Below are 26,525 nucleotides of genomic sequence, written 5' to 3' on the forward strand. Positions count from 1 at the left end.
AGCTCCTGCAGCTCCTGAAACTAAAGGCTGCTGACACAGGCTGCATATAATCTTGCATGAAATACATGCATAAAATGTTTGAAGTGAAATATGGTCAATAATAATTCATGGTGTTTGTTCCACTTTCTTGCTTTTAATAGATTAATTTCTTTGTGAAGAAATTTAAAGTAAATGCTGCTGTAAATTTAACTCAGAAGACTTCAAGTGCATCCCCCATCTCTCTATACTGATAAGAAAAATATATGTTCATATGGTAGACAGACACTCAGTAAAAAGAGGACTAGATAGGATTGACTGCAAGTATGCTAGGAAGCACCGTACTTCAAGCATCAAAACTCACAATTGCCAGAAACTGTCTAATACCTGGCAACATCTAGGATTTTTTATTCAGTAAAAGCATTCAGAAGTTTATTTTGAATGCATTTAGGTTTCTTCACCTGCTTCTGGAGAGAGTGGGACTTTTCTAGAACAAGTCTATCCAAACAACACTATGGATCTAATTAGGATACATATTCATAGCAGCTTTTTAAGGAAAAAAGCAGGAAGTGAGGCCACTGTTACTGTATTTAGAGATAACCTGTAAAAGCATCAATCAGCTGAGAGATTAATATGTCTATACTTCCAGATGTGTGGAAAATACCTGACCTCAGGCCTACTGGTTTCATAATTGAAGTTGCAGCTACAAGGTAAGAAAAGATGATAAAATTCTAACACATGCGAGGACAGGAGCCAGCCTAAAACTAGTCTTACATGTATTGTTGATCGTAGTTAAGTGCAACAAAAGATTCTCTGACCTCAGACACAACAAAAGCTTTAAGATGTGCATACACTGCAGGGACTGCTGCCAACCTTAGAGGATCATTGTTTCATTTCTCTATAGTTTCCTCTTTTGAGGGGGGAAGAAAAGACTACTTCAACCTAACGCTTTTTTTCTCCCATTAAACAAAAAAAAAAAAAATCACTTCCAGGGATATGAGGCTGCCAAAACTTAGAATTACTCATCTCTGCTGTTTGAATGTAATCTAATCTACATGTATTAAAGCCTCGTGGTTGCATCCAGAATCTGCATTTTCCATCATAATATCCTATACCTCCTCTCCTTGGAGTTTACTGCTGTGATTGTATTTTGTCATTTATGTTACACAAAATAAATAGAGCAATCTGGAGCTAATTTAAGTGGTTTAGCATATCAGGATACAGCTGGGAAAGATTTTAGGAAAAAAGCTCCATGTGAACAATAGCACTGTGAAGCTGAACAGCAGAGAGCACAGGAAGGCTGTGCAGACAGCCCGGCAGACAGCTGTCAGCCATTCCAATAACAATCTCTGCAGCCAATGAAAACTGGCCAGTGTCGAAACTCTCCAACCAGCCCAGGAACAGCAACAATAAAAACAGAGAATTAAGAAGTTCAGATCTAATGATGGGAGTGTCATGGCCATAATTCAGTGTTAGGAACATTTCAGCTGTTTTTTGCCCATCTAGCAATAGAGCAACTCCTCCTGCATGTCTACAGTTTTTACACTTCATCTGCTCTGGGCCAGCTGTCTTTTTTTTTTTTTTTTTTTCCTCTTGTTAAAATTAAGTATAGGCATATGCATTGACTTTACACAGTGTAAACTATAACTTGATTCAAGCAAGCAGAGAGATTTACATGTGTTTTTCACATCACTTTTCTTTGAGAGGAGTGATTTGAGTTTTTAATCACTTGGGGCCTTAGCCATACCCAGAATATCTTGACTCAATTCACTAGCAGAAACATACAGCTGTTGGCATAAAGACATTAAAATGAAACAAAACACTAGTTATTACCTACCACACTGGACATTTGAAAAAAGGACATCAATCACCTTAACAATAAGTATATCTTTTCCTAAGCTAACTCTCAAGCCAAATACGTGAACTACAAAAATCAATTGAAATTGTCTGACAATTCTCTAAACTAAATACAGGAATAGAAAAATAAAGAAAATAATATGTTTAGTACTAGTTTTAAACTTCAAGGGAAAAAAGGTTAATTACTTTGTGATCTGTTGCAACAGTTCTGTCCCTTTAGGCTATTTCATTCTTGTAGAAATAACAATGAAATGAAACAGGTAAGTTTATTTAGTAGTCGCCAATTAGATAAAAAAGACATTAGTTTTGCATAGGTATATTCAGCAATGTCCAGGCCTCTCCAAACAGCTATCTCAGGTTTTGCTAAAGGTAATATGCAAAAATCAAGCCAGGGGGAAGATACTTGATAAGCTAACATTGTGGAAGTGTAGGTAATTAAGAGAAATGGAAGTTCATACAAATAATTGTATTCCCCTTTGATGATCTAAGCAGCATTTTTCATCAGTTTTCATAAACATGAGTCTGTTAGCAATGGATTATGTTTTTTATGTGAAAAATGGCAGACCATATACTTGCCAAATGAATGCTTCAGAGTAATTTTGTACTTGTTTACTTATTTAACATCTTTTCTGGATGACAGGTAATAATGGCTAGCATAACATATGGCCAAACATAACAGGAAAGGCCTTTAAGTTGGCTAAAATTGACAGAACACATAACATTCTTCTCCCCTTCTTAATTTTGTCACATCAGTGCTACATTCGAGTGAGTGACAAGAAGGAGCACTTAAACTCAGCATTCTTAATTGAATAAAAATGCTTTTATGCTGAATTTGTAGAATTTTTTTTCCCCCCAATTACATGCTAAAACATGCCATTTTCTAATTGCTCCCTTTGTCTGACTATCTGCAATAAGCCTGCAGGACACCATGGTAATTTGGTAAAGTCACTGGTAGGTTGGATCTTGCCAAGAGGAAATTTTCTCCAACGTCATTATCCTTGAACTTTCTGCCACTTTTGATCACATTTCCTGAATCCTGAAGTTGTGAAATACCTCCTCTGGCAACTGTCTGGCATTACAGACCACACTCAGTCCTCAAATATGCACATACAACTCTCACCAGCTTCTAAAAGGAGCTGTTCATATGTATAACAAACAACTGTACACTTCAAAGGAATAGTCAAATTGCGTATTTTGCTCTTGGTGAGCACTTGCGGTTTTGAGGTTTTTACAACTACTGTAAGTAATGATCATTCCTTTGAAAGTTTAGTCTTGAAATTCCATCCTTTACAGGTTAACTGGCTTCCTCTTCCATTTCTGATACTGGGAGAGAAACAGAAGAAACCACAAAGCACTGATAGATTCCTCTGCCCAAAGATAGTATTTCACTGTTTACAGAGCTTTAGCCCTGGATGACCAAGCATTTCCCAGTACACCCATACTTCAGAAAAACTAATAATTTCATTTGCAGAAGAGTTCTTGCCTTCTTTTCTGTGCAAACTCCCCATGTAACGTAGCGATATTAGAGCCATAAAGCTCATCCACTTTATTCAAGATTCAAGCCATGCTTGCAAGAGGAGTTTGCAAGGACTTCAAGCCTACCTGCTGCTGCTCACCATCCTCGATACCACCACTCATCAGAACATATCTCCTCTTTCATATTTACTGACCAATTTATTCACATGATCACTCACTAGTCTGCTTCAGTCCAAATCTGCATTAGCAAAGATCTCGTTTCAGTGAAATGAGCAGGGTTACCTTAAACAAAGGTAACAGGAGAGAGAATGGTAGCATCCTATATGGAGAAAGCCTTTAACGGGCATAGCTGGAGCCAGAGAGCATGCTTGTCTCCAGATACAAAAATGCAATTTGTAAGCTCCCCGAGCACTATGACTGCACTCATGGTTTTGTCTTCCTCATAAGGACTTCTGCTCTTCCGAATAGCCACTATCTGACCCATACGTATGGGTCCAGAACTCCCGTCTTCCTCCCAGGCAAAGGGGTTACTGATTCTTCAAATCCATTTTCAAGTCTTTATCAGCATTATGGTTTAAGTGACTCATTAAATTAGCCAAGGTCTTCAGGTTAATGTTTTCCCAAAGCCTCCTTCATTTGCCTTAGGCTGCAAGAGGTGCTCTTTTGGCGCTGGCTAAATCAATTTAAAGAGTTAACCTAATTAAAACCTCACCTATCCCAGAAGAGGTCAATAGCCCATAAAATAGACTGGCACAACTGCATGTGTGCTTCCTCTTATTTTGTCACAATTATCTGGATTAAAAACAAACACAAACAAAAACCTTAAAACCTATTGAAAACATTCAAGCTACCCAAGATTCTCTTGGGGAGAATCCAAGGAAGCACTATGCAGTCTCTGAATTCAGCTGAGATTCTTCAGCAGGTGCAGTGATGAGCACTTGCAGGCAGAAAGAGCCCTAATCTTTTAGTCCCACTCAAAAGCAGCCAGGAGGGCATCACTGTCTACACTATTCTTTTCCTGAGGCATGCATTTCTCTTTTCTTCATGTATATACTTTCCACTAGCTTTAACTTCTAATCAACAGTAGCTATTAGCAAGCAGTAGACTACGTCTGCTAGTCAAAATGAATCCTTTGTGGTCAGTAGAGTGTAATTATTAAACTCTTTTAAACAAAGGCTTTGTTTCCTCAATCAGTTGAAAGCACCGAAATAAAGCTTGGCGGCACATTTATTCAAAGTGATATATGTGATGCAATCAAGTAGGAAGACATGAACTTGTATCATTCGCAGCCATAATTGCAACTATGTACAACTTTCAAGCCAACAGTAAAGGAAGCCTCCAAGAGTATTGTAAAAAATCCAGACTTGAGAGAAAAGCATGCATAGGATGTCATCCCTAAGATTCATTTGTTACAAATGCTAATGCAATTGCAAAATATGTTACAATGCTGCAGTGCAAACAGAAAGCAGATTTAGGAATGACTTAACTTTAATAAAACTGTTGTTAAAATATGTTGGTGTTGTGCTAATTTTAACCATTACATTATTAATTTGTTAAACTATGTTCTTGCAAAATATCAGAAGCAGTGTAACGCTCCAATATGTATGTGATTCTTCTTAGTGATCAGTAACAATCTTTTGTTTAGCCTAAACACATAGATTACATATAATGCACAGATGTTAATAACAAAAAGCATGCACTACAGTTGTAGTATTACTCCTTTTCACATGTAGTTGGTTAAAGCTATTTACTTTTAAAATATAAGTGAAATTATTGGTGCAGATTTCTGGTTCTTCACAATCAAGTTCAAGCAACTCTGGAATCTTACTATGTAATTTAGGATCAGCTCACTTCAATGTATACAAAGCTTTGGCTATATTTTAACTTGAGAAAATACAAATAGAGGTCAAAGCTAAGAACAGGCACAGACAACGTTCCACAAGGCAGTAGTGTTCAAAGTTCAGACAAAAGGGGTGGGTGTTTTCTTAAAAAGAAATTTGGAGAAAAGGAGATGCAGTATAATAGAAGACAGATATCCCAGCCAGAGGAGACATATGAAGGTATCCAGAGGTGCAGAGGTTTGTAAATGCAGTACAGAAAATTAGGAAGAATGTATAGGGAAAGTAGACTTTTACTATACAGAGATTTACTATAAGACTGAGCTGTAAAGAACTTTAAAAATATAAACAAGGATCCTTAGGAAAGGAAGGAAAAAACAGCCTATTAACTGAAGCATTAGCATGAAGAGCTAAAAAGCCCACAACATACACCGCAGTAAGTTCTCCAACTAGTTTTACACCAGACATTCACATGGTCTGATATATGCTCACCCATGGCCAAATCTTAACAGCCATGACTAAAGTACATAATCACTTTGAAACCCTTTCTCCCTGCTCTGTTTTATTAGCTGTGAAGATAGGCAGATACTTTTCTGTCTTCTAGCCTTAACTATTTTACAGATTTTTTCCAACATAAAAGCCATTCTCTAGAGCTCCAACCTGGTTCCATCAAAAAATCCTAGACGTAGACAGAATTAGTTCCAATGCAACCACCTGTAAAACATTTTGTTGTGATAATCTGTTTCTAGTTGTTTGAATATTGTAGGTTGACAGTAGATGCTGGAAGCACTGTGCCCTCCCCCAGTCTTTAAGCACTGTACTCCTGTTTATTTCTCTTCTTTCCTTTACTGTTTTCCATAGGGATTGACACTCAAAGGTTCCCTTGGCAGGGAACCTGCCCCCCAGCAACCTCAGACACATGTTCCAATTTAATCTTCACCTCTATCCAACAGCTGGAAGGCTAACATTCTATTTTTGACCTTCACTTCTAAATCTTATACCTCAGTGCAAGAGATCTTTTTTCCTTGTGTCAAACTTTATTTTATCATAGTCCAAGCTAACTTCCTTATCTATGCTACAACATCCTATTCATGGCCGCTATTTAGTGTGGCAACATCCTGTCAAAAACCTAGATAAATATCATGGGTAACATCTTTAGTTTCTGCTACTTGAGCCTACACATCCAGGCATTTTCTAAATCTCACGTCCTCCAGCTTCCTACCAACATTTTAAAGAGGTAACCTTTTTTTTTTTTTTTTTTTTTTTAAAAAAAAAAAAACATCCCTCAGGATCTCCTACCATAACTTAGTCCCTTTTCTTGTTCTTCACTTCAAGGTGCATTCATCTGATCATGTCTTCACAAACACCTCCAGGGTCTCCTTTCTACCTCATAAAATTAAAGCTCATCTTTACATCTAAACCCTGCATGTTTTTTCTCTTGCTGATTTCTTTCATCAATCTCCAGTCAAAGGACTTACAGTAATAATCTCACATTTTCTCATCTTTTCTTCCTCAATCTAGTTTGCATTTCACACATACATTGATTCTCATGCATACAACAGTGTTCCCAGTCTGCAAAGCTACTGTCCTGAGTTAGCACAAAAAAAAACAAAAAAAACAAAAACAAAACTACCCACACACAATTATTTTAGGCACTATCTTACCTCTTTCCCTTTTAGAAGGCAATCCATACATTTTCTCAGGACAAAAGTCATGGTTTCCCTGTATTTTTCATGTCACACGCTAATAATCAGAGACCAGAAACAAACCTTCTCTTCTGTCTTGCTGAGTAAAGCTGAATTGCCATAAAGATGAAACTACTTAGCACAGAAACTTCTTAGAAACACCTTTCAAGAAGCACTTTGAAGCAGCTACAAGTTCTTTAAAGAAAAGTGCAACTTCTTACACTGATCATAGGGGGAGTCTTTTTGCAGTCCTCAGAGAAAATGAGTTGTTCTTCGTGGCATGAAAAGCTTAAATCCCTTCTAAATTTTTCTCAGAAATACAGATGATCAAGAAAACTCAGAGGAAAAAACCCCCACAGAACTAGGATATATATTTTTTTCCATTTTAAGGTCAAAATACGTTTAACAGATACAATATTTTACTATTAAATACTTGTAATCTGGAGTAACTAACATTCCTGCATGTTAGGGTGGGGCTTTTCTTTTTCTTTTTTCAAACTCAAAAGCTGTAAGAAAGTATGAATTACCAGGCATTTAGTACATCTATATTCTAACAGCCTGATGGTTTTGCTTTCCCATGAATTAAGCCAATGAAAAGTCTTACTCCTTTAACCCATGTTAAAGTCAAATTTTTCACAAGTGCAGATCTATTACCTATTATCTATAGCAATAATATAAAGTGATGGAAAGTGAGAATATAAATGAGATTTATGTTGAGCTTTTATTTGAAAGGATTCTTAGTTTTTTCTTTAGACATTAGCCTTCCCTCATACATTCATTTGGAGCATGCATTCCAATTCTGGAATAGGCATAAGCATATGGAACAGATGTACTATCTGAACTACAGTCTTTATGAACATATAGGTATAAAAAAAATTTGAAAAAACGCAAACAGCTTCAGAACAACTTAGCAGGGATTCCAGTGATGTTTTTCATATACTATTTATTCAACCAAGGCTGTTCTGCAACATTTGCCACTTCTTCCAAATTCTTAACCCAGATCAGATAATATTGCATTTTTCTTTCCTAAGTCAATCAATGATAGAAAGATAGGGAAAAACTGTACTCATTCACGAAAGCAAGGGCTGCCCAATATTGGTACACTAACTGTCTGTGAAAAAACAATGTTTTTAGATAAATATGAAAACTTTGTGTGAGCTTCCAGACAACGTTAATCAGTTACAAAGGAAACTTAAAAATTTATAAATATATGAAAACTCAGACTTCTGTCTATTTACATTTTTTCTATTCATCCATGATTTACAATTTTGTATGTCAGTATTTCATTAACCAGATTTAATTATTTCCACCATAATTTTTACATGATCTTCCACAATATTAAATCAAATTATTCTGAGAAAACACAATGACAGTGAAAATTAAAAGAGAAAATAGTGGTCTAAGTGCCAGATGTAGCATGTATCCACTTCGGTGAGTGATTCTCAGCGACATTAAAAGCACTATTCTTCTTTTCCTTGCATATTCAAAGTTCAAAAGTGTGGCTATATGTGAAATGTAGGTTCTTAAAGAATAAGGGCAATATACAAAGAGGGATGCTGTAGCTATCTCCTTGTAGCTATCTTCCTTTTATTAGGAAACTATTTGACTGGAAGATGGCATATATTTGGTAACATCTTTAAAATTTAGTATCTATAATAGTATCTGATGATTTAAAAGTACCTGATATTTTTGCAAATTCATGACAGTAGTCTAAAACTATCTACAGGACACAGAAGAAATATTAAAGGTGTGCAATGAAGCATGAGTAGGGAAAAACAGACAGCTTTTTCAGCCTAAAGCTTCCCTAAGCTTTTTCCACTACTTGTGGTATTATGCTGGGAGATGATCTCCCACAGAAAGCGAAAGATATTTTAACATTTGGATACTTAAGATGGGCAAACAGGGAAACTGAGAGAAACCCACAGCCACCCCAGCACCCAACAGGTCCCAGTAAAATAGAGAAGAAAAATTCCTTCCCTCTCCTCAAGTTACTGAAGCATTTCTACTGTGCAAAAACTGAGCTCAACAAACTCTTGAGGCAGCTCTGCTCCAAAGCAAAGAGGTATGGACACTGAGTCAAAGAGGAGAATAGCCAAAACCAGCAAGGTTCTAAAAAAAAAAATAAAGTGGGCTTTAAAATGATGAAAGCTTAAAAACAAACTCACATTTTTGGAGACTTTTTTTTTCCTTTTCTCCTTATGCTACTGCATTCTGGGCTTTTGATAAAAGCCTGAACATACCAACCACAAAGAACATTGTAAAGGAAAAAAAAAAAAAAGAAAAAAAGAAAAAAATTAAAAATCCTTACCTGTTCATATCAGTTTGAGAGTATCATATTAGAAAACTAAGAAAGTATAAGACATTAGGAGACATTAAAATAAATTGTAAACAACAACAGAAACATACTTCTCTTCTAATCCTGAATCTCACAGCATCTAAAATCACAGAATGGCCAAGGTTGGAAGGGACCTCTGGAGATCATCTAGTCCAACCTCCCTGCTCAAGCAGGGTCACCTAGAGCACGTTTCCCAGGATCACATCCAGACGGGTTTTGAATATCTCCAGGGAAGGAGACTCCACCACCTCTCTGGGCAACCTGTTCCAATGCTCTGTCACCCTCACAGTGAAGAAGTTTTTCCTCAGGTTCAGATGGAACTGCCTGTGGTTCAGTTTGTGCCCATTGCCTCTTGTCCTGTCGCTGGGCACCGCGGAGAAGAGATTGGCCTCATCCTCTCAACACTCCCCCTTCAGATACTTGTACACATTGATGAGATCGCCTCTCAGTCTTCTCTTCTCCAGGCTGAACAGGCCCAGCTCTCTCAGCCTTTCTTCAGAGGAGAGATGCTCCATCTTTGTAGCCCTCCACTGGACTCTCTCCAGGAGTGCCATGTCTCTCTTGTACTGGGGAGCCCACAACTGGACACAGTACTCTGGATGTGGCCTCAGCAGGGCTGAGTAGAGGGGCAGGATCACCTCCCTCCACCTGCTGGCAACACTCTTCCTAATGCAACCTAGAATACCATTGGCCTTCTTGGCCACAAGGGCACGTTGCTGGCTCATGCTTAACTTGTTGTCCACCAGCACTCCCAGGTCCTTCTCTGCAGAGCTGCTTGCCAGCAGGTCAACTCCCAGCCTGTTCTGCTGCATGGGGTTATTCCTCCCCAGGTGCAGGACCCTGCACTTGTCTTTGTTGAACTTCATGAGGTTCCTGTCCGCCCACCTCTCCAACCTGTCCAGGTCCCTCTGACTGGCAGCACAATCTTCTGGTGTGTTAGCCTCTCCCCCCAGTTTAGTATCATCAGCAAACTTGCTGAGAGTGCACTCTGTGCCTTCCTCAAGGTCATTGAGGAATATATTGAACAAGACTGGACCCAGCACTGACCCCTGAGGGACACCGCTAGATACAGGCCTTCAGCTGGACTCTGTGCCACTGATCACAACCCTCTGAGCTCTGCCATCCAGCCAGTTCTCAGTCCACCTCACTGTCCACCTATCCAGCCCACACTTCCTGAGCTTACCTATGAGGATATGATGGGAGACAGGGTCAAAAGCCTTGCTGAAGTCCAGGTAGACAACATCCACTGCTCTCCCCTCATCTACCCAGCCAGTCATTCCATCATAGAAGGCTCTCAGATTGGTCAAGCACGATTCACCTTTGGTGAATCCATGCTGACTACTGCTGATCACCTTCTTGTCCTCCACATGCTTAGTGATGACCTCCAGGATAAGAGGACTCCAAAATGACCCTATCATTGTGCTAATGTCAGCCAGGCAGTACAATTCCTATTACAGAGGAGGAATTACGGGGGATGATGGACTGAGGACACCTTTCCAACTATTTTTGTCTCACTAATCCAGAACAATAGGAATCACCAAAATGGATGTCTACAGATGTTGCTTCTTTCTGTCATTTGATGATTCTGTATTTGTTTCATAATATCAAGTTTTTGGTTTGTTCCATTTGATCTTCTAACATGGCATTCTAAAAATCAAATGCAATTCAAACTTAAATACTAGTGACCATATTTCCTTTAACAATTTTATGTATTTTATGACTGTGTTCAGTGAATGTTCCGAGCTGAGAGAAGTTGTCATTTTAAAGTCTGTTCCAAGTAATAGTTTTTGATTACCATCTCAGAAAGACCATGCAGTATATCCTAATAAAAATAACAGTACACCTGTAGAAAGTGTTCTTATTCTATAATTACTACTTCCAGCACTGTCTAGTTGTTGTGGATTAAAGAAACTTTTAAAACTAAACCAGAAGATGAGATATATAAAATAGGGCACAATCAACAACAATGTGCTATGACCAATTCTTTCTGTTTCACATCAAGAAGAAAAGGTCAATTAACTAGACTAATTTTAAATTTCAAAACGCTTTTAGGAAATCCTTCTATCTTTTATACCGCACAACATCCACAGAATATGTACAGTTAGAAATCAAAAAGATCTCAAATACTCCTTTTGGCAGCAACATGAAAACTTTACACAAGCTACAACCAACATAGCCAATTGCTTCTAGTGAGATAAGCATAATAGTTTTTGGCTTGACTTGACCTTGACTTCTTCTTGGTTAAATATTTACATGAGCCTCAGGAGACACAAGGTGAGCTAAAGGCATTTTGTTATCCTGCTAAGCTATTACAGATTCCCATTTTTTGCATGATGGGACAAGTTTGTCAATGTTCCTTTCAGGAAGAATTGGGCCACATACAGCTCCTATCACTAAGCAGAACATTAGTGGTTTTTTTAATTGAAATCCAGGAACATTCTGAAAACAAGATACAGGAAGGCATCGTCCAACTAGAGCCTTGAGGGTCAGGTCCACTTTCCCTCCTCCCCCTGAATACATCCATCCATTATGCCCCCTCTTTGCTGAAGTGAGCAAAAAACAACTAACTGCTAAGCTGCAGGACGTCTCCTTCTACCCACTACAGTCAGCGCAGAGAACTGTACTACTGCTGCTGCCAAGGGGGGACAACTGAAAACAGGGCCATAGCCCAGATACCTGGATCACACAGTAGCAGCAGATCAACTTTCTTCCTCCATAGCACTAGTAGTCAGCCTCCCTCTTTTCTTGTCCCAACCTCAAGGAAAAAAAAAAAAAACACCACACCCCTGTTTTCCGCTTTAGATTCATGTTAGAAGATTTAAAACCTTTCAGGTTTTGTTACTGCTAATAGCAGGTAACCAGTAGCACTATACATCAGTCGAAACAAAATAAAATAACCTAAGAAACAAAGAATAAAATCCTATGTAGACCAGTTACATAACTGTATATTAAGGAAGAGCCCAGCTCTTGGAGATAAATATTCTATTACTACCTTTTGCAAAAAAGATCAGGAATAAGACAGCGTATCCAATTCATCCATAGTTTAATTCTGCAAACATTTGTTCCATGTTATATATCCAGCTGTCCTTTGCAGGACTGGGGCTCTACAAGAAAGCAAGTTCTTATACCTAATCAGATCCATATGGAGGTCAGCGTGAGGGTCCATCCACGCCGAAGCAGGAGTGGAAAGTATATTACAAATAACTGAAATTATTTCATATGTAACTTACTAAGTTTAAGAAGCAAGTTTAGCAATGTCAGTGTCTCAGTATTATTGAAAATAGCATGCCAACGGAGCAACTCATTTCACCTGCAATATTTTCATAAAGTAAATTTCTGAGATTGACAACTTGAAAAAATAAGTAAAAGAAACCACAAGCAACATGCAAACAACCTTAGACAAAGATATAGGATGAAAAAAGACAATTGGGGGGGGGGGAAATGACAAAAACAAACAAACCAACCCAAAAAACATTCCCCACACCTTTCTTGCCTTTCCTCCTTTTCTGAAGGGGAGATTATATTCTAAAGAAAAGTCAAACTGTAGCAGGCTACGTGGAGCGCTGACACCTCTTTTCTACAGTGCAAAGCTGTGTTTTATATGATTTCACTTTTTATACTGTTGAACTATTCAGTGCCTCCTCAATTTCATGGTAACGAAAAGCAAAGGAGGAGGACTACAAGCAACATTGATACAACAGTTAAAAAAAATCCTATTTAGCAGGCATGATACCACTAAATACCATTTAATATGTATTTACTTAAAAATGATGGATATAAGCACAAGTCAAGTCCACATGCTAGATTCTGGCACACAAAGTTTGGATGAAACACTACAACCATCTGCCATTATCAACAATATATAAGCATGCAGTTTAGTTTTTTTTTTTTTCATCTGTTTAATTTTATGGGAGAATTTAGTATTTATGAAAGAGAATTAAATAGCATTGACTAGTGCCAGACACAACGTGAGCAAGCACTAGACAGCTTCAATGCACAGCTTTGTAAATGCATCTCATTTTTGACCTCCAACATTCTTGCTGAAAGTCTAGGTCACAGAACAGGACTTCAGAGTCTTTCCTTTGTGTGATTTAAGCTCATGATTGTGACTCAGAGTTAAACAGAGAGCACTGTCGATAATAGTGGTAAAGGATCACATTTGGGGAAAATTTCTCCCCTCTGATCTTCACAGCATGAATAATGCTTATTCTGTACACGTTCCAAGTACGGAACTCCCATTGAGGTTTCATAAAAAAAGCACAGAATACACAGCAGAGATCTACACTGTGGATAAGCTACTCACAGCATGAATTAGAGAATAACTTTGCCCTTAATTTGAACTCAAGTTCTTCCCCACACTGCATTTGAAAGATCCATTTGTTGCTGTATTTTCCAATTGTTCTCCAAATGTGGCAGAAATGTAAGCACGCTCCCTCTGATGGCTAACATGAAACATACATTTCCAATGACATGGACCAAAATTGTTTGGCTGAGATGAGTTGATGAATAACCACCTGTTCAGTATGAAGTGGTATATTCTCAGTGTAAAGAGTAATCTTGATGGCTCAACATAAGCAGGAGGAAAGCCACTCAAAAAATGTCTTTATAGTGGTTACGCAGTATTAAAATTTCAGTGTTTAATATAGATTTTTCGTGCAATAAAAGAACTACTGAAAGTCTTTTTACCAGAGACACAATAAGCAAAGCCACGCCTTCTCCTATATAATTTTGCTCATGTAATTTTTGTTGTGCTTAATACAAACCATAGGGCTTTTATTTTCCATCAAAGGAAAATAAAACTTCTGCTGCATCAGGAGTACTGTGTTTTTCCTGAGTTGTGTTCAGATAAATCAGCTTACGAGTTTTTGTGAGTCACTGGAACAGTCTTATTCTGACTTTTCTAAAGTGGGAAAAAAAGAGTAAAATTGATCTTATGGAAAAAATGCATTTGATACATACACTATTCCAATAGCTACAAACCTAGTCCTATAACAGCTGTGTGCACAATGCCCTTTTTCATCCTATTCAATACTTTTTTTCCTCCCCAGTACAGCTTTACTGGTAAGAGCAATCCTAGTGCAGACAGCTTCAGGCGACTGCTTTCATTGTAAGCAGTGTCAGTAATTAAACAGGTCTCAGTAGTTACAGACTCTGCTGTGTCAGGTCTACACTCCCAGTCATCATCACTAAATACAAAAGAAAAAGAAGGAAATTTTAACTTAAAAAACAATGTGAATATCCTGGTACTTTTTTCATATGCCTTCAGTAAGCAAGTTACGTAAAACACAATTGAGAAAACTTTGGACTTCCCCCTGTGCCAGGGCACTAAACCAGAGAGCTGAAATGGGTGTAGAAGAGTCTGATATATACCTTAATGATTTCTTAAACAATGTTATTGAAGATAAAAACTAGTACTGTTTAATAGCAATCATAGTTTAATACAATTTTTTCACAGCTGTGCAAAATCATTAAACACCACTATCATGTAAAATGAACTGTTCTCAGCATTCATTATTACCCCTTGGTCTGAGAAAGAATGTGCCAGAATAACTAATGGCATACTTCAATTAAAGCACTAAACAAATAGGGCTAGTCTGTGGCTGTGGGCAAAATTCATTTCTCAGTTTCATTTACAACTGAATTTCACTGTAAGTACCAGCATTTGCTCAAAATGGGGGTGGGGGGGGGAAAACAAAATTCCACTTACGTTGGAATTTTAAACACAGCAAAACAAAAAAACGAAGTGATCATCTCTGACACAAGGTCATCCTGTGTTCAGGAAACTGATTTTGGAATGTTGGGTTCTGCAGGGAAAAAGCAGGGGGAAGGGTTTTTTGATGCTAGGAGGAAAGGAAAATAAGCTACCCTTTCCTATCAAACATTTTAGACTTCCACAGGATTTAAAAACTGGGGAAAAAGATGCACACACACATGCTGTCAGTATCTTCTCAGTTTTCATTTTGAAATTATTTTTATCAAAAGATAACACCTCCGTGAACATGTGTTTTTTATAAAATGTTCTTATAAAAATAATCTAGATCTTTCATTACTCTTATGTGTATCTTAAGGCATCAGTTCAGATATGCTGTGCAACACAACACTTCTGCAGAGATGACATTCTTATTTCTAAAAATATTCATTCATATTACCCACACTTTAAATGGGAAAAAATGTGTAAAAGAGACTAAAAATCAACACTGGAATATAAAACACCACATACATCCACCTTTCCTTAATTATAATTGACGTGCAATTATTCTGCTCAATGAAGATACAGTGATCAGGTGCACATTTTGCCTTTACAGTAAGCTGAAATGATTAAGATAGAAAAGTAATATTTAGAAGTTTACAAAATCAAATAATTTGCTTGACTGAAGGTGTTTTCAGCTAAGACACCTGCGCTTAGTTCCTCTTTAGGAAGCAGTAGATGCTTGGGTACTCTCCTTGCTGACAGTTCAACTGAACCTTTTAGAACATCCTGATTGGACTCATTAAAGCAGCTCTTCAAATCTATAACTGAGCAGGTTTATTCTAAATTGTGCCTGACAGCATTCATTCAAAATCAGCTCTTCTAATAATGTCTGATATTAATTGCTGTAACCAATCTGCTCTTCTGTTAGCTCAAAGAGTTTGGAGCTAAGTCTCTCTAAAGTCCCTTACCAGTAAAAATGAAAGAGTAGAAGCTTATTCAGGGATAAAGGCATTAGGAAAAAGATAAAAACAGCCCTTAAGGAACCAGCAAAGGGCACTGTAAAGCATCCTACAAAGTCAGATCCGTAGTTTCTACCAAAACATAGAAGTTGGAAACAAGGAGAAAACAAACAAAGACAGTATTTTAATCAGACAAGAGCCACAACGTGCTGGACTGAAAGAGATTGAGAAGTCTTTATTAGGAAAAAGATGATATAAAATTTGAGAAAAAAATCTAGGTGTGAGAGAGAGAGAGACTGATTGCATAAATATCAATAACTATGTCCAAGATAATTTGTGCTCTTATTAATCATAATTCTAATATGATAAAAAGACCATCTTTTGGAGTGAAAACAGTAATCCCTGTCACATGCTCCATTATGGAGAGGATTTATGTGGTTTCCTCTCTTAACAGGGTAAACCAAAGCTTGGAGAGAAAAATTCTACACATTTTGCCTTTCAAAGCCCTCTTGTGGCAATTAACAGACACTACAGTGCTAATTCACATTTAAGAATTAACATACATACTGAAAGAAAGAATGGTAAGGAAAATTGCAGGCAGTCAGAATGACAAACTACTCCATTTTTTAAGGATATTAAAAAACTGAAAGTTAAATAAAACTGAGGATAGGAGTTTTAATACAGAACTGAAATCAGGTCAGATTCCTTTGCTCTAATGTTGGCAAGTTTCCATCCAAATCACTTGCAACAACTATAAACATATGCTACACAGCAAATTCCCACTCCTCGCCTCAAACTATAGGTCTATATTGGAAACAAGGCTTGGACTCTATGCCTGTGTTAATAATGCTGAGCTAAATGTGTACTACTTCAATGCTTATTATGTCCTCTGGTTATTTTAAATCAAGGTCCTTCTCAAGAAAGTTATAGTTATATTGTTTTGTATTTTCCAAAAGAAAAAAATAAACCCTATGCCTCATTCTTTTAAATTTCAAATGGACAAAAGTCCACAGATAGCAGATAAAATGCATGCAGCAATATCTTGGGTTTGCTTAACAGACAATGGCTTCATTCTCGCCACTAATTTCATTAGTATAGAAGCACTTGCATCTGCAGTATAAAAGCTGCCCTATAAACTCAAATTCTATTTGCTATTGCATCAGTCAATTTTCAAGCTAGTACCCAACACACAAACATAACACTACATATCTTTGAACTGTCTAATCTTTTTTCCTATTTACCCACATGAATAGCTTGCATATATGTACAAAATATAAAAAGACACGAGAGATGTTGCTTTACATGATATACTGACAGAGTCAGACTTTACTAATGACCAGATTACTTCATTCTTGGCCCAACATTTCCATTAGGCTGCAAGGTCCATTAGGACCTGGAGTTCTTATACACGTTTTACAATGTCTTTTTAAAACATGTAGTAGTTCCATTTGCCAACTGGCATGTTTTCAAGGGAAGTCTGGTTGGGCCATAACATACACAAATAGGAAGAAACATTGAAGAGTTTATTAAAAAGAAATCTACCATGAGTATAAAGATTAATCATGTTCTAGAACATTTCAGTGAGCATCCACTAAAAAGGTCTTTACTTTTGGTGTACGCTATTTAATAGTGGAGGAATCAACAGGAGGATTGCATGTTTGTTGCAGTTTTACTTTTTGGTATAGCAAGCAAGAGCAAATCACTGCAAAGCTTTTTATGAATTTTGAAGAAACAAGAGGTAAACATCTAAGTGTGAATTTGGGCTAAAACTAGACAGGGAATAGTAATTAATCTAGTAAAATTTCACTCTCCAAATGTAAGGTCTTCATCTCTCTTTCCTCTACAACTTTCCAACACTACAGTTATCAAACTGCATAGGTTTGTAACAAAATAGAGAGAGCTTTTATGCTCCTGAGTCTGTAACTACTGTGTTGGGGGGAGACACAGATTCTGCTCATTAAAATTGAGGATATTGTTTATACTTCTCTAGATTCTGTTGCAGTCTTCATTTAAATCCTTAAATTGATCTTACTGATTCTTCACTCCACAACATGGAAAGAGCTATCTTGAAGAGAGTTCCTAATTTGATAGGAAAATTTGTCTCTTTTGTCATACCTAGCAAGAGGAGGTTCTAGTAGGCCACTGGAGGCTGGGAAGGTGTGCGGGGGGGGGGCACAGCTTCCCCAAGAAGGCATACTTTCAAGGGTTGAAAAAAAAATTAAGAGGTATGCCGGAAGACGACTGGGGACAAGAAGAGTGGGGGGAGGGAGAGGAAAATTATCCTTAGCACGAAGCAAGCAGCAGAAGGCAAGGTGTAAAACAAATGAGACACAGAAAGGGAGGCATATTTTCATTATACATACCAAGGAAGACTGGAAAGACCTAGATTTAGGACATATAGGAGTGTGGGTTTTACAACAAAAACTTAAATCATCTCAAGCCAGACTGTAGACCTAACTCCCACACTCATTACCGTAGGTAATACGATACTATAACTTTATACCCATATTCTAACTACCAGTCCACACCAACACTAACAATTACAAAGGACTTGAAAGCTGTGCAAATAACTTGCAGAGTTATCTCATGCAGCACCACTGTCTCCACAAGACACCAAATTGTAGACCCTCTGGTGTTTCTTTTTAATCGAATTTCTAATGTTCACTTCAAAACAGACACAATCTGCAAAAGCTATGAATATAATATAGAAAAGCTGAATATATTTTGTGCTTTTTTTCCTTCAAATACTTAATGGCTTCAACATTTGTTTTTTGGAAACCAGGCCTTTAATGCACACAATGTTTTATGCCTGTAGAGAATAGTTGCACAAAGTGAAGTGAGAAGACTGGAAAGAATGAAACGTTACCTTGTGATCTGCCTGATCTAGGCCCAATTTCCTTGCATTTCAATCCTATTAAATTCCACTCCTGGCAGTTTAAAATGTCAATTAACTCAACACAAGACTTATTAGATAGGATAGACACTGTATTCTCCTGATTGCTTGACTCTTCTTAAAACATGTGTGTAACTGATTGTACAGATAACTACTGTTAAAAGCAGAGAATACTGTAACAGTTTGAAAGAATCAATGTTTTATGAACAAAATGTAAACTTGTCTTTTTAATCGAGTCATAATCTGTGCTTCCAACCCAGATGTCTTTAGTTTTACTCCATAATGTACTGAACAAACATTACTGAAATAACTCTACCAGGACCGCATCAGCAAAGACTGGAATTTTTCCATATGGAGTAAGTATTGCCATAATTTTCCATATGGCTTTGCTTACTTTCAGTTCTAAATATGAAAACATCATAAACAGAAACAGGCACTTTCACAGAACAGTTATCAAAACTCGTTAGAGCCAAAACCTGAACATTAACATAACACCACAAGGCAAACAGGTTTGGATTTAAAATAAAATTCCAATGGCTATACAAAGCAGCTGGTAAATTCAAAGTATATTATTGCATTTTCATCAAACTTTTTTTTTTTTTTTTTTAAAAAGTGTTCACACAAAATGCAATTGCCATTTTGACAGCCCTAATAGCAAAGCCTGGACAAAAGAGCAGCTGTCAGCTTTGGAAGGGTATTTCCCACTCCCAACCAAACAAGAACAGTTATTTTCCTGAATTCAAGTCAAGTAGCTGTATTTCAGAAAGGTTCTGTTTCATTCCTAATTTGGAAACAAAGGAGATTGCTTTATAATGTATTATTTGCATTATCCTAATAATCTAGAAACTGGATTGGGTTTGCTTTAAAATGTGTTATTTGCATTATCCTAATAACCTAGAAACTGGATTGGGTTTGCTCTGTGCTAATATGTACACAGATAATATATACACAGTTGTAATTTGGCAACCTAAACTGTATTATCAAGTATTAAACTTCTTATTAATAGACCTTTGCCTCCCAGGGGTATGGTGCCAGTGAAATATCTCAAGCAAGATAAAAATTCCATATTACATGTAAGTGAAAGAAGAGGTCTAGACTTCAAAGTCCCTGCTACATAGTGGTTTGTCTCTCATGAGGCAATGTACAGGCTGATGAGACAGCTACCTATAGCTCAGCACAAACGAATTTGTTTGATCTGTCTCAGTAAGGGTTCATTCCTGACAGATACTCAGTGACTAAAATGGTAAGTAAGACACCCCAACTTCACCACTATTATCAAAGCTTTTACAATGCTGTTTTTACTCTAATAGGAGTATCCTCCATATTCATAGACACTCCTTCAGAGTTGTTTTACTCATACTTAAGATAGCCACAGGAGTGAGGGGGGAGAGAAATCGCTCCTTATGGAATAAAGTTTGGTTTTATTTTTATTAGCCTTTTGTAGTTACAAAATATATTGAGGAACAGAGGGGCCAGACTTCTCTGCATTCACCTGGTTGGACACTGTATCAAAGGTATTACTAGAAGAATATTTAAACTTACCAGTAGAGAAAACAAGAACTGTGTTATCCCAAAGACCGTGTCTTTTCAGAGCATCAGTAAGGTTTCCTACAGCTTCATCCATAAGAGCCACCATTCCTGAATAGTGGCGCCTCTTTTCATCTTTAATGAAGGCATATGGTTTCATGTATTCCTCAGGGACCTCAAGAGGTTCATGGACAGACTGAAAAGCAAGGTAAAGAAAGAGGGGCTGGGGAGGAAGGGACAGAACGTAAATTAGTTCAATGTAAAGCATCAAGTGCAAAAGCTACTACAGCAAAAGCAGCCACCGTTCATCAAAAGGTATAGGAACTGTGTTCTCATTTCTTCCAGTCTTCTCTCTCCTAATCCCTAAGCATAAACTAGTCAAACTCTGATAAACAGTTTATCCAAAGCTGTGAAAAATATCAGGTGCATCTTTTCTTCATAATCACAGTTAAGAGAGCTTATTTCTGTGACTTTTCTCCTGCTAGACTTCTATTCTCTTTTTAAGAGACCAAGCTACATCCTAGATCACTTCTATAAATTCATTTGCCATGACCTGTGTTAATAAAAATCAAATGAGGAGTAGCAGGCCAGGGTTGTGCAGCCAAAATGGATTCTGACAAGAGACAAGGCAAGTTTTGAGAGTGCTCGTTCTCACATTTAGTTTTCCTCTATCTTGCTGAAAAGCCTCAATTTACAGCGCAAGCATAGGTCTCTGCATTAATATTTCATTAACATTATTCTAAATATTCTTTAGTGTTAAAGTTATCAAATAAAGTAACAGCTGCTGACTGTACCTTCTCAGTTTTATGACTGGCTATTAGATTTACAGCTCTTTCCATGAATAAATTTGTGGAGTACATGTTTTTAAATCCAGTTGCAACTTCTTCGCCATCTCGGAAGTCCAGAGCACAGCGAGTTACATTCTTTGCTTTGATGAGCACACAATGGTCATGAGAGTAATAATCCTCGCTCCCCAGAAGATAGCCTGGAACAGGAAAAGATGACAAATAAACAGATAAACATAGCATCATATGAACAGGTACATCAGAAAAAAAAATTGTCAAAGATACATGTTGAAGATTTAGTGGTTTTTAATCAAAACACTCCTCCAGCATTTGATCTATAGAGACATCGCTGGACAAGACTCAGTAGCTCAACATTCAAAACTTCTTAGGCTTTTTATTGCTAATATAAACAGTAATTTCAAAGCATACAAAACATTTTGATAGCTAAGGACTATGTCCATAACTTTATATCAAAGACATTAGCATTAAAGTAATGCACTCATAGCAAGGGCAAAGACCTGTCCAGGCACTATTATGATTTTTAGCTGGTATGATTTCGTATATTTTCCTTTTCACAAAAAAAGGCTTCTCTCTGTTAGAAAGTTTGGAGTTATTTTGTTTGCCTTTATTCAATAACATCAAAGCAAGGAGTATTTTTCATGTCAACTGTGAGGTAATTTCTGATCTGGTGCTGACACCAACTGGTGAAAGGAGACAATATTATTCAAAGATTTCCAAAAGAAACGGACTAAGCAAAAATTCTAGTAAAGATTTGTTCTTACCAAGGCCCACTCTGTTAAACCTTGAGTACCTTTGCTTTTTCTTTTTTTTTTTAAACTAACCAGAAACAAAATTCCTCAGAACTCTTAAAATCTCAGTAATTATTAATTTTAAAAATCAGATTTCATGTTTTATCCCTCTCAAATACTCTGAAAAAACAGCTGAATCCCATAAAATTATATTCTGAAGTTCTGCAAACCCCAACTAAATCCGAGGACAAAACTCAAAAATGGAGGAACTTTACTTGAATTTTCATTCAGGCACTTCAAGTAAAGTTACTTGTGCAACAAAATATGTACAGAAAGAAAGAAGTAATATTTGAAATACACTTCTCATGCATTTTAGAAGAAAAATGACTTTTCTTTCAAACCATAAATAGTGATTTTGTGTGCAGATTACCTACATCAACATACTCAGTCACAAGTTGCTTTTTTCCCTATTTTGAATGCCCATTGGGAGACATACTGTGTCAAGTTTGCTGAAGAATCAAATGCCCCTAATTGCAAACAATACCTACTGGAATTATGTGAACATAGTAGGATATTAAAGCACTACATCCTATGAAAAATAATTCCTTCAAGTGTCATGCTGGGCACCCAATTGCCATGCCAACCTAGATCTAGCCTAGGCCCCTGTATAAAGAGCCTGTTCATTCCCTGGGTGAGATTTCATGATCAGCTTAAGCTGATCTCAGCCTATGCTGCCAAAAAAAAGCACCATTTCTTTTGAAGCGATAGGAGCATGCAGCCAAAGAGGGCAAGGATATACACCCTTCAGCAATAACTCATGTGTATTAACTTAATTCAGTCATGAACCCACAGTCCCAAACTCCCTCAAGAGTCAAAAGACAATCATATGGAACAATTCCTCCCATCTAAAATTTGAATCACCACTATCTATAAAGGAAACATAGTGTAACCAGGCTCTTCATCTAACTAGCTGAAGTTAAACAAGAGGAATGCAGGCTGCCATAAGCACAGTTTAAATTTCTCCGTATCTTAGTTTATCAGCTGTAAAACTGGGCAGCAGTACTATCGACATTTTACAAAGTTATTTCAAAGATATTGCACTGTTTTGAAATATTCCATTCAATGAAAGCTTCCTGAAAACAACCAAGTGGGGAATTAACAGCTTTATATTCAGTACCAAAAAGGAAGAGATGCATTACAGACTACCTGATTCACACAACATCTGTGATACTTGTGCAAAACTATTAGACCTCCAGGCAATACTGGGGCAGGAGCATTGAGAGGAAAAATAAACCACATGTAGTTTCAAGTTGCTTTGTAATGCACTCGCACTTGGACAATCTAATTCTGATATTTTTTAACCTGACTGCTTGACTTCATAACTTGCAGTTCCTGTAACACGCTTTTTGGATGCTGTTTTATAGAGGTTCTTACACCACCACCTTTGCCACAGGCTCTGGGAAACAGTTTAAAAGAAATGATGGTCTATTAACAAAGCATGAACACAGCATGGTATAAAGTGTATTCCTCTTTCTCCTTTGAAAAGATCAGCTTATTAGAAGTATATTATTATTTACTGAACAAGTAATGTCTACTGTCTGATCTAATGCAAAAGTTCAGTTTAAAGATGCCTCTAGAAAACATACTGATGATACACCTTGAATTTCCTAAACATCATGGAACCAAATTAGATGTGGATCTTAAAAAGAGAAATACTTTCTTTGCTAAAATCAACAACTATGACATTAAATCTTGAGGCTTGGGCATGTATTTAAGGTGTTATCTTATTTTAAAAGGTTATACAGTTATACCTTGGAAACAGGCATGCTCAAGTATTGATTTAAGAATATACTAACAGTAAATCTACTTCTCTTAGAGGAATCAATCAGTTTCTCCATATTTTTAACATTACTTGTATTATATACATTAAATCTAATCATTACCAAAGTAAGTATCAAATCCTCTTCGGGTTGGAAGGCACTCTTTTCTGTACATCCCTAGATGCCACTTCCCCACCATGTGGGTAACATATCCTGCCTCTTTAAGTAGCTCTGGGAGGAGCTTCTCATCCAATGGGAGACAGCTGGGTTGGCAGGGCCAAATTATTTGGTGTTGTAAACCTGTGTGGATCTAGTAGGAAAAAGACAGAACATATATTAGTTACAATGTAATGACACATTCCAGTAGGCAACGTTATAAGCAGGTGCAAAAAGAAACAAAACTACAGAGCAAGCTAGCATTAGTTTTAGAGCCTGTTTTCACAGATGTACCACAGAGGAGGTATAGGAAGCCAAGCATGGAGGACAGGGGGAGTACATAGGAAGATAATGAAACAGTACTGCAGGTGTTAACAAGGAGATCTTTCCAGGCATAAGTCAAGTGTCATGAAAAATAAAGTCTTTCATGTTTTCATCTAGAAGTCAGACAGGTGGTAACTACCATTACAGTCTTGTTTGAAGACTAGGAGCAACATCTCAAATGGAATAAGAAATTTCAAGTGTCATTAGAGACAGGCAAAAAAAAAGCCCTGCAGCTAAAGCTGCAGAACTTTTGTCTACATCCAAGAATATTCACTAGATGAAAGGGTGATAAAGGCCAGGAAAGCAAATTTTTGCCATTACTGTTCTGAATGAACATGACATATACACATATTTATATATGTGTATATATATGTACTTACACACTTAGAGTGAGCATGAGCACTTTAAGAATAAGTGTGTGAATACTGGGGATAAAGCAAGTTTTAGATACAGCCTAGATCTGACTTCTAATAGCTCCACATAAGTTTCCAGTCTTAAAAAAGTGACTTATTTTGTATCTCTTTACAAAAGTATTACTGCTATGATACTCTACTATGATACTCTAAGTACTGCATTTTGCTTGATGCAAGAAACACTTTTATCAGCTCCTCTACCTCCACCCAAAAAACCAAAACAATCATCCTAAACCTAGGACAGGAAACAGACATATAGGTTTAAATATCTTATTTATTTACTAAATTTTTCCAGTATTCAGTCTCTTTCAAAGCACAAAATCCCCAAGATCCCCTGAACCACAAGATAGCTGATTTTTTTAACTACACTAAGCACTCCAATCTAGCAAGCCACACGATTAACTTTAAAAGCATCACTTAGCGTCACTTTGAATTCACTTTTAAAGCACATGAGCTCTGATCTTAACTGAGTGGGTAAGTAGGCCCTCACAAAGCTAACAAGTTATTATTTTTCTGCCAAACTAGAGCTTGGGAAAAGAGAAAGAAAAAAAAAATCTTCCTTAAAAAAGAGAAATATTACAAAAATGTTTAACATAGTGAAAGATACAAGCTAACAAAGCATTGTAACTTCTTCCAATGTCTCTAGAAGGCAAAAAATGAGGGAGAGGAGAATAAGAGAAAATCCATAGCGTTCATAAATCAATACCTTTGCTCTTCTTGTTCATTTAGAGCAAGATGCTTACCAAAATTCCAGGAGAGGATCAGATTTAGGTTACTTTCTTAAATCTCAGAGCAAACATTAATCATAGCAGTGGTAAAACAAAACTAAACTATGGATATTTGCTCCGTAACTATTTCCTGCACAGAATACCTCCTCAATTTTATATAAAATTACTTCCATTTTCTAATATTATTTTGCTCATTTGTAACAAGGTCAACACCAAATGATTAAATTATCAAGTCAGATACACTCCAAGAATTTAAATCAAAATTGATTTACAAACATTTCCAATTTCCACTTTTAAGAGCAGTGCAGCAACCTCCAGTTAATAATTAACCATTTCTAGACAAGCAGGTTAGAGTACAAGATGTACTCTGGAAATAGTTAAAATAAAGCAAAGCATTATTTTGTTATTTACATAAAAATTTTTAAGGAGTTGAAAAAAGTCAACTATATCTTCCTATTCTTTATTATTGACTCTTGAGGTTTCTAGGAACAGAATCAAAGTTGCTATGGAAGGGTGTCATATAGAACAGCATTTCTGAGAGAGCAAGAGATAACATATCCACAGGAAGCCATTCATTTTCATTCTAAACAGTTTCCTTGACAAATCGCTATAATTAACACACACATGCAGGATTTTCTGAGAGGGGAAGTTTCTGAAATACACTTAATCCTTTGTCGGTTCCTTTTTTCTGTCCTCGCTCTGTTTTTGCCAAAGTTGTTATACAAAGGAGAGGGAGAGCAAGAGAATAAGAAAGTACAGTAACGTGATGAAGTCTGATTCTTACAGCTGTGCAATTGAAAAAAGGTGGGGGGGGGAGGGGAGATTGAGAGTATAGACTACAAAGCCGCTAAATACCAGACTAAGTGGCAGCCTGCCTGCACTCCATCAAGGGGCTGATGGAAGTCCACACCCAAGGTATCACATAAAGGAGGGTGTACAGGTTAGGATGTATTCAAACATTGCATTGGAAAATAGGCTGCATAAACTGAACACACGTTGCTGCTTATGTCTGAATCTTGCATGCCTATCCAACCAAGTGCCTAACAGAAGGTGACGATATCAGAGTTATTTTGCAACAGACATTGCCATGCCTTTTAACCTGAACTGAAGCGTATAGACATCTCTACTTTTCTGAGGTAAAGTGTCTCGCAACAGACCCACATTTAGTGAGCTTTTAAGCTAGCAAACAAAAAAGTGAAGTTCAGGTGGTTTATTTGTATATGAGTACATCTCATCTTCAAAAAGAGCCTTCCTCCAAGCGTATCCAAGTGAGACAAAAGAAGGCCAAGCTACATCTAGTATTAATAGCAAA

General features: G+C 37.1%; 1 protein-coding gene across 1 annotated transcript in view; it reads right to left on the reverse strand.

The window, feature by feature from the left end:
• Positions 1 to 26,525, reverse strand: part of LOC104152955 (arylsulfatase B) — a 71,509-nt gene that overhangs the window by 44,045 nt on the left and 939 nt on the right. The window contains exons 2-4 of the mRNA XM_068928072.1: positions 23,716 to 23,902; positions 21,033 to 21,223; positions 20,254 to 20,461 (exon numbers count right to left, since the gene is read on the reverse strand). Coding sequence (XP_068784173.1) covers positions 20,254 to 20,461; positions 21,033 to 21,223; positions 23,716 to 23,902 — 586 coding nt within the window. The remainder of the gene's footprint in view (positions 1 to 20,253; positions 20,462 to 21,032; positions 21,224 to 23,715; positions 23,903 to 26,525) is intronic.

Source organism: Struthio camelus, chromosome Z (genome assembly GCF_040807025.1).
Source record: "Struthio camelus isolate bStrCam1 chromosome Z, bStrCam1.hap1, whole genome shotgun sequence".
Classification (NCBI taxonomy): domain Eukaryota; kingdom Metazoa; phylum Chordata; class Aves; order Struthioniformes; family Struthionidae; genus Struthio; species Struthio camelus.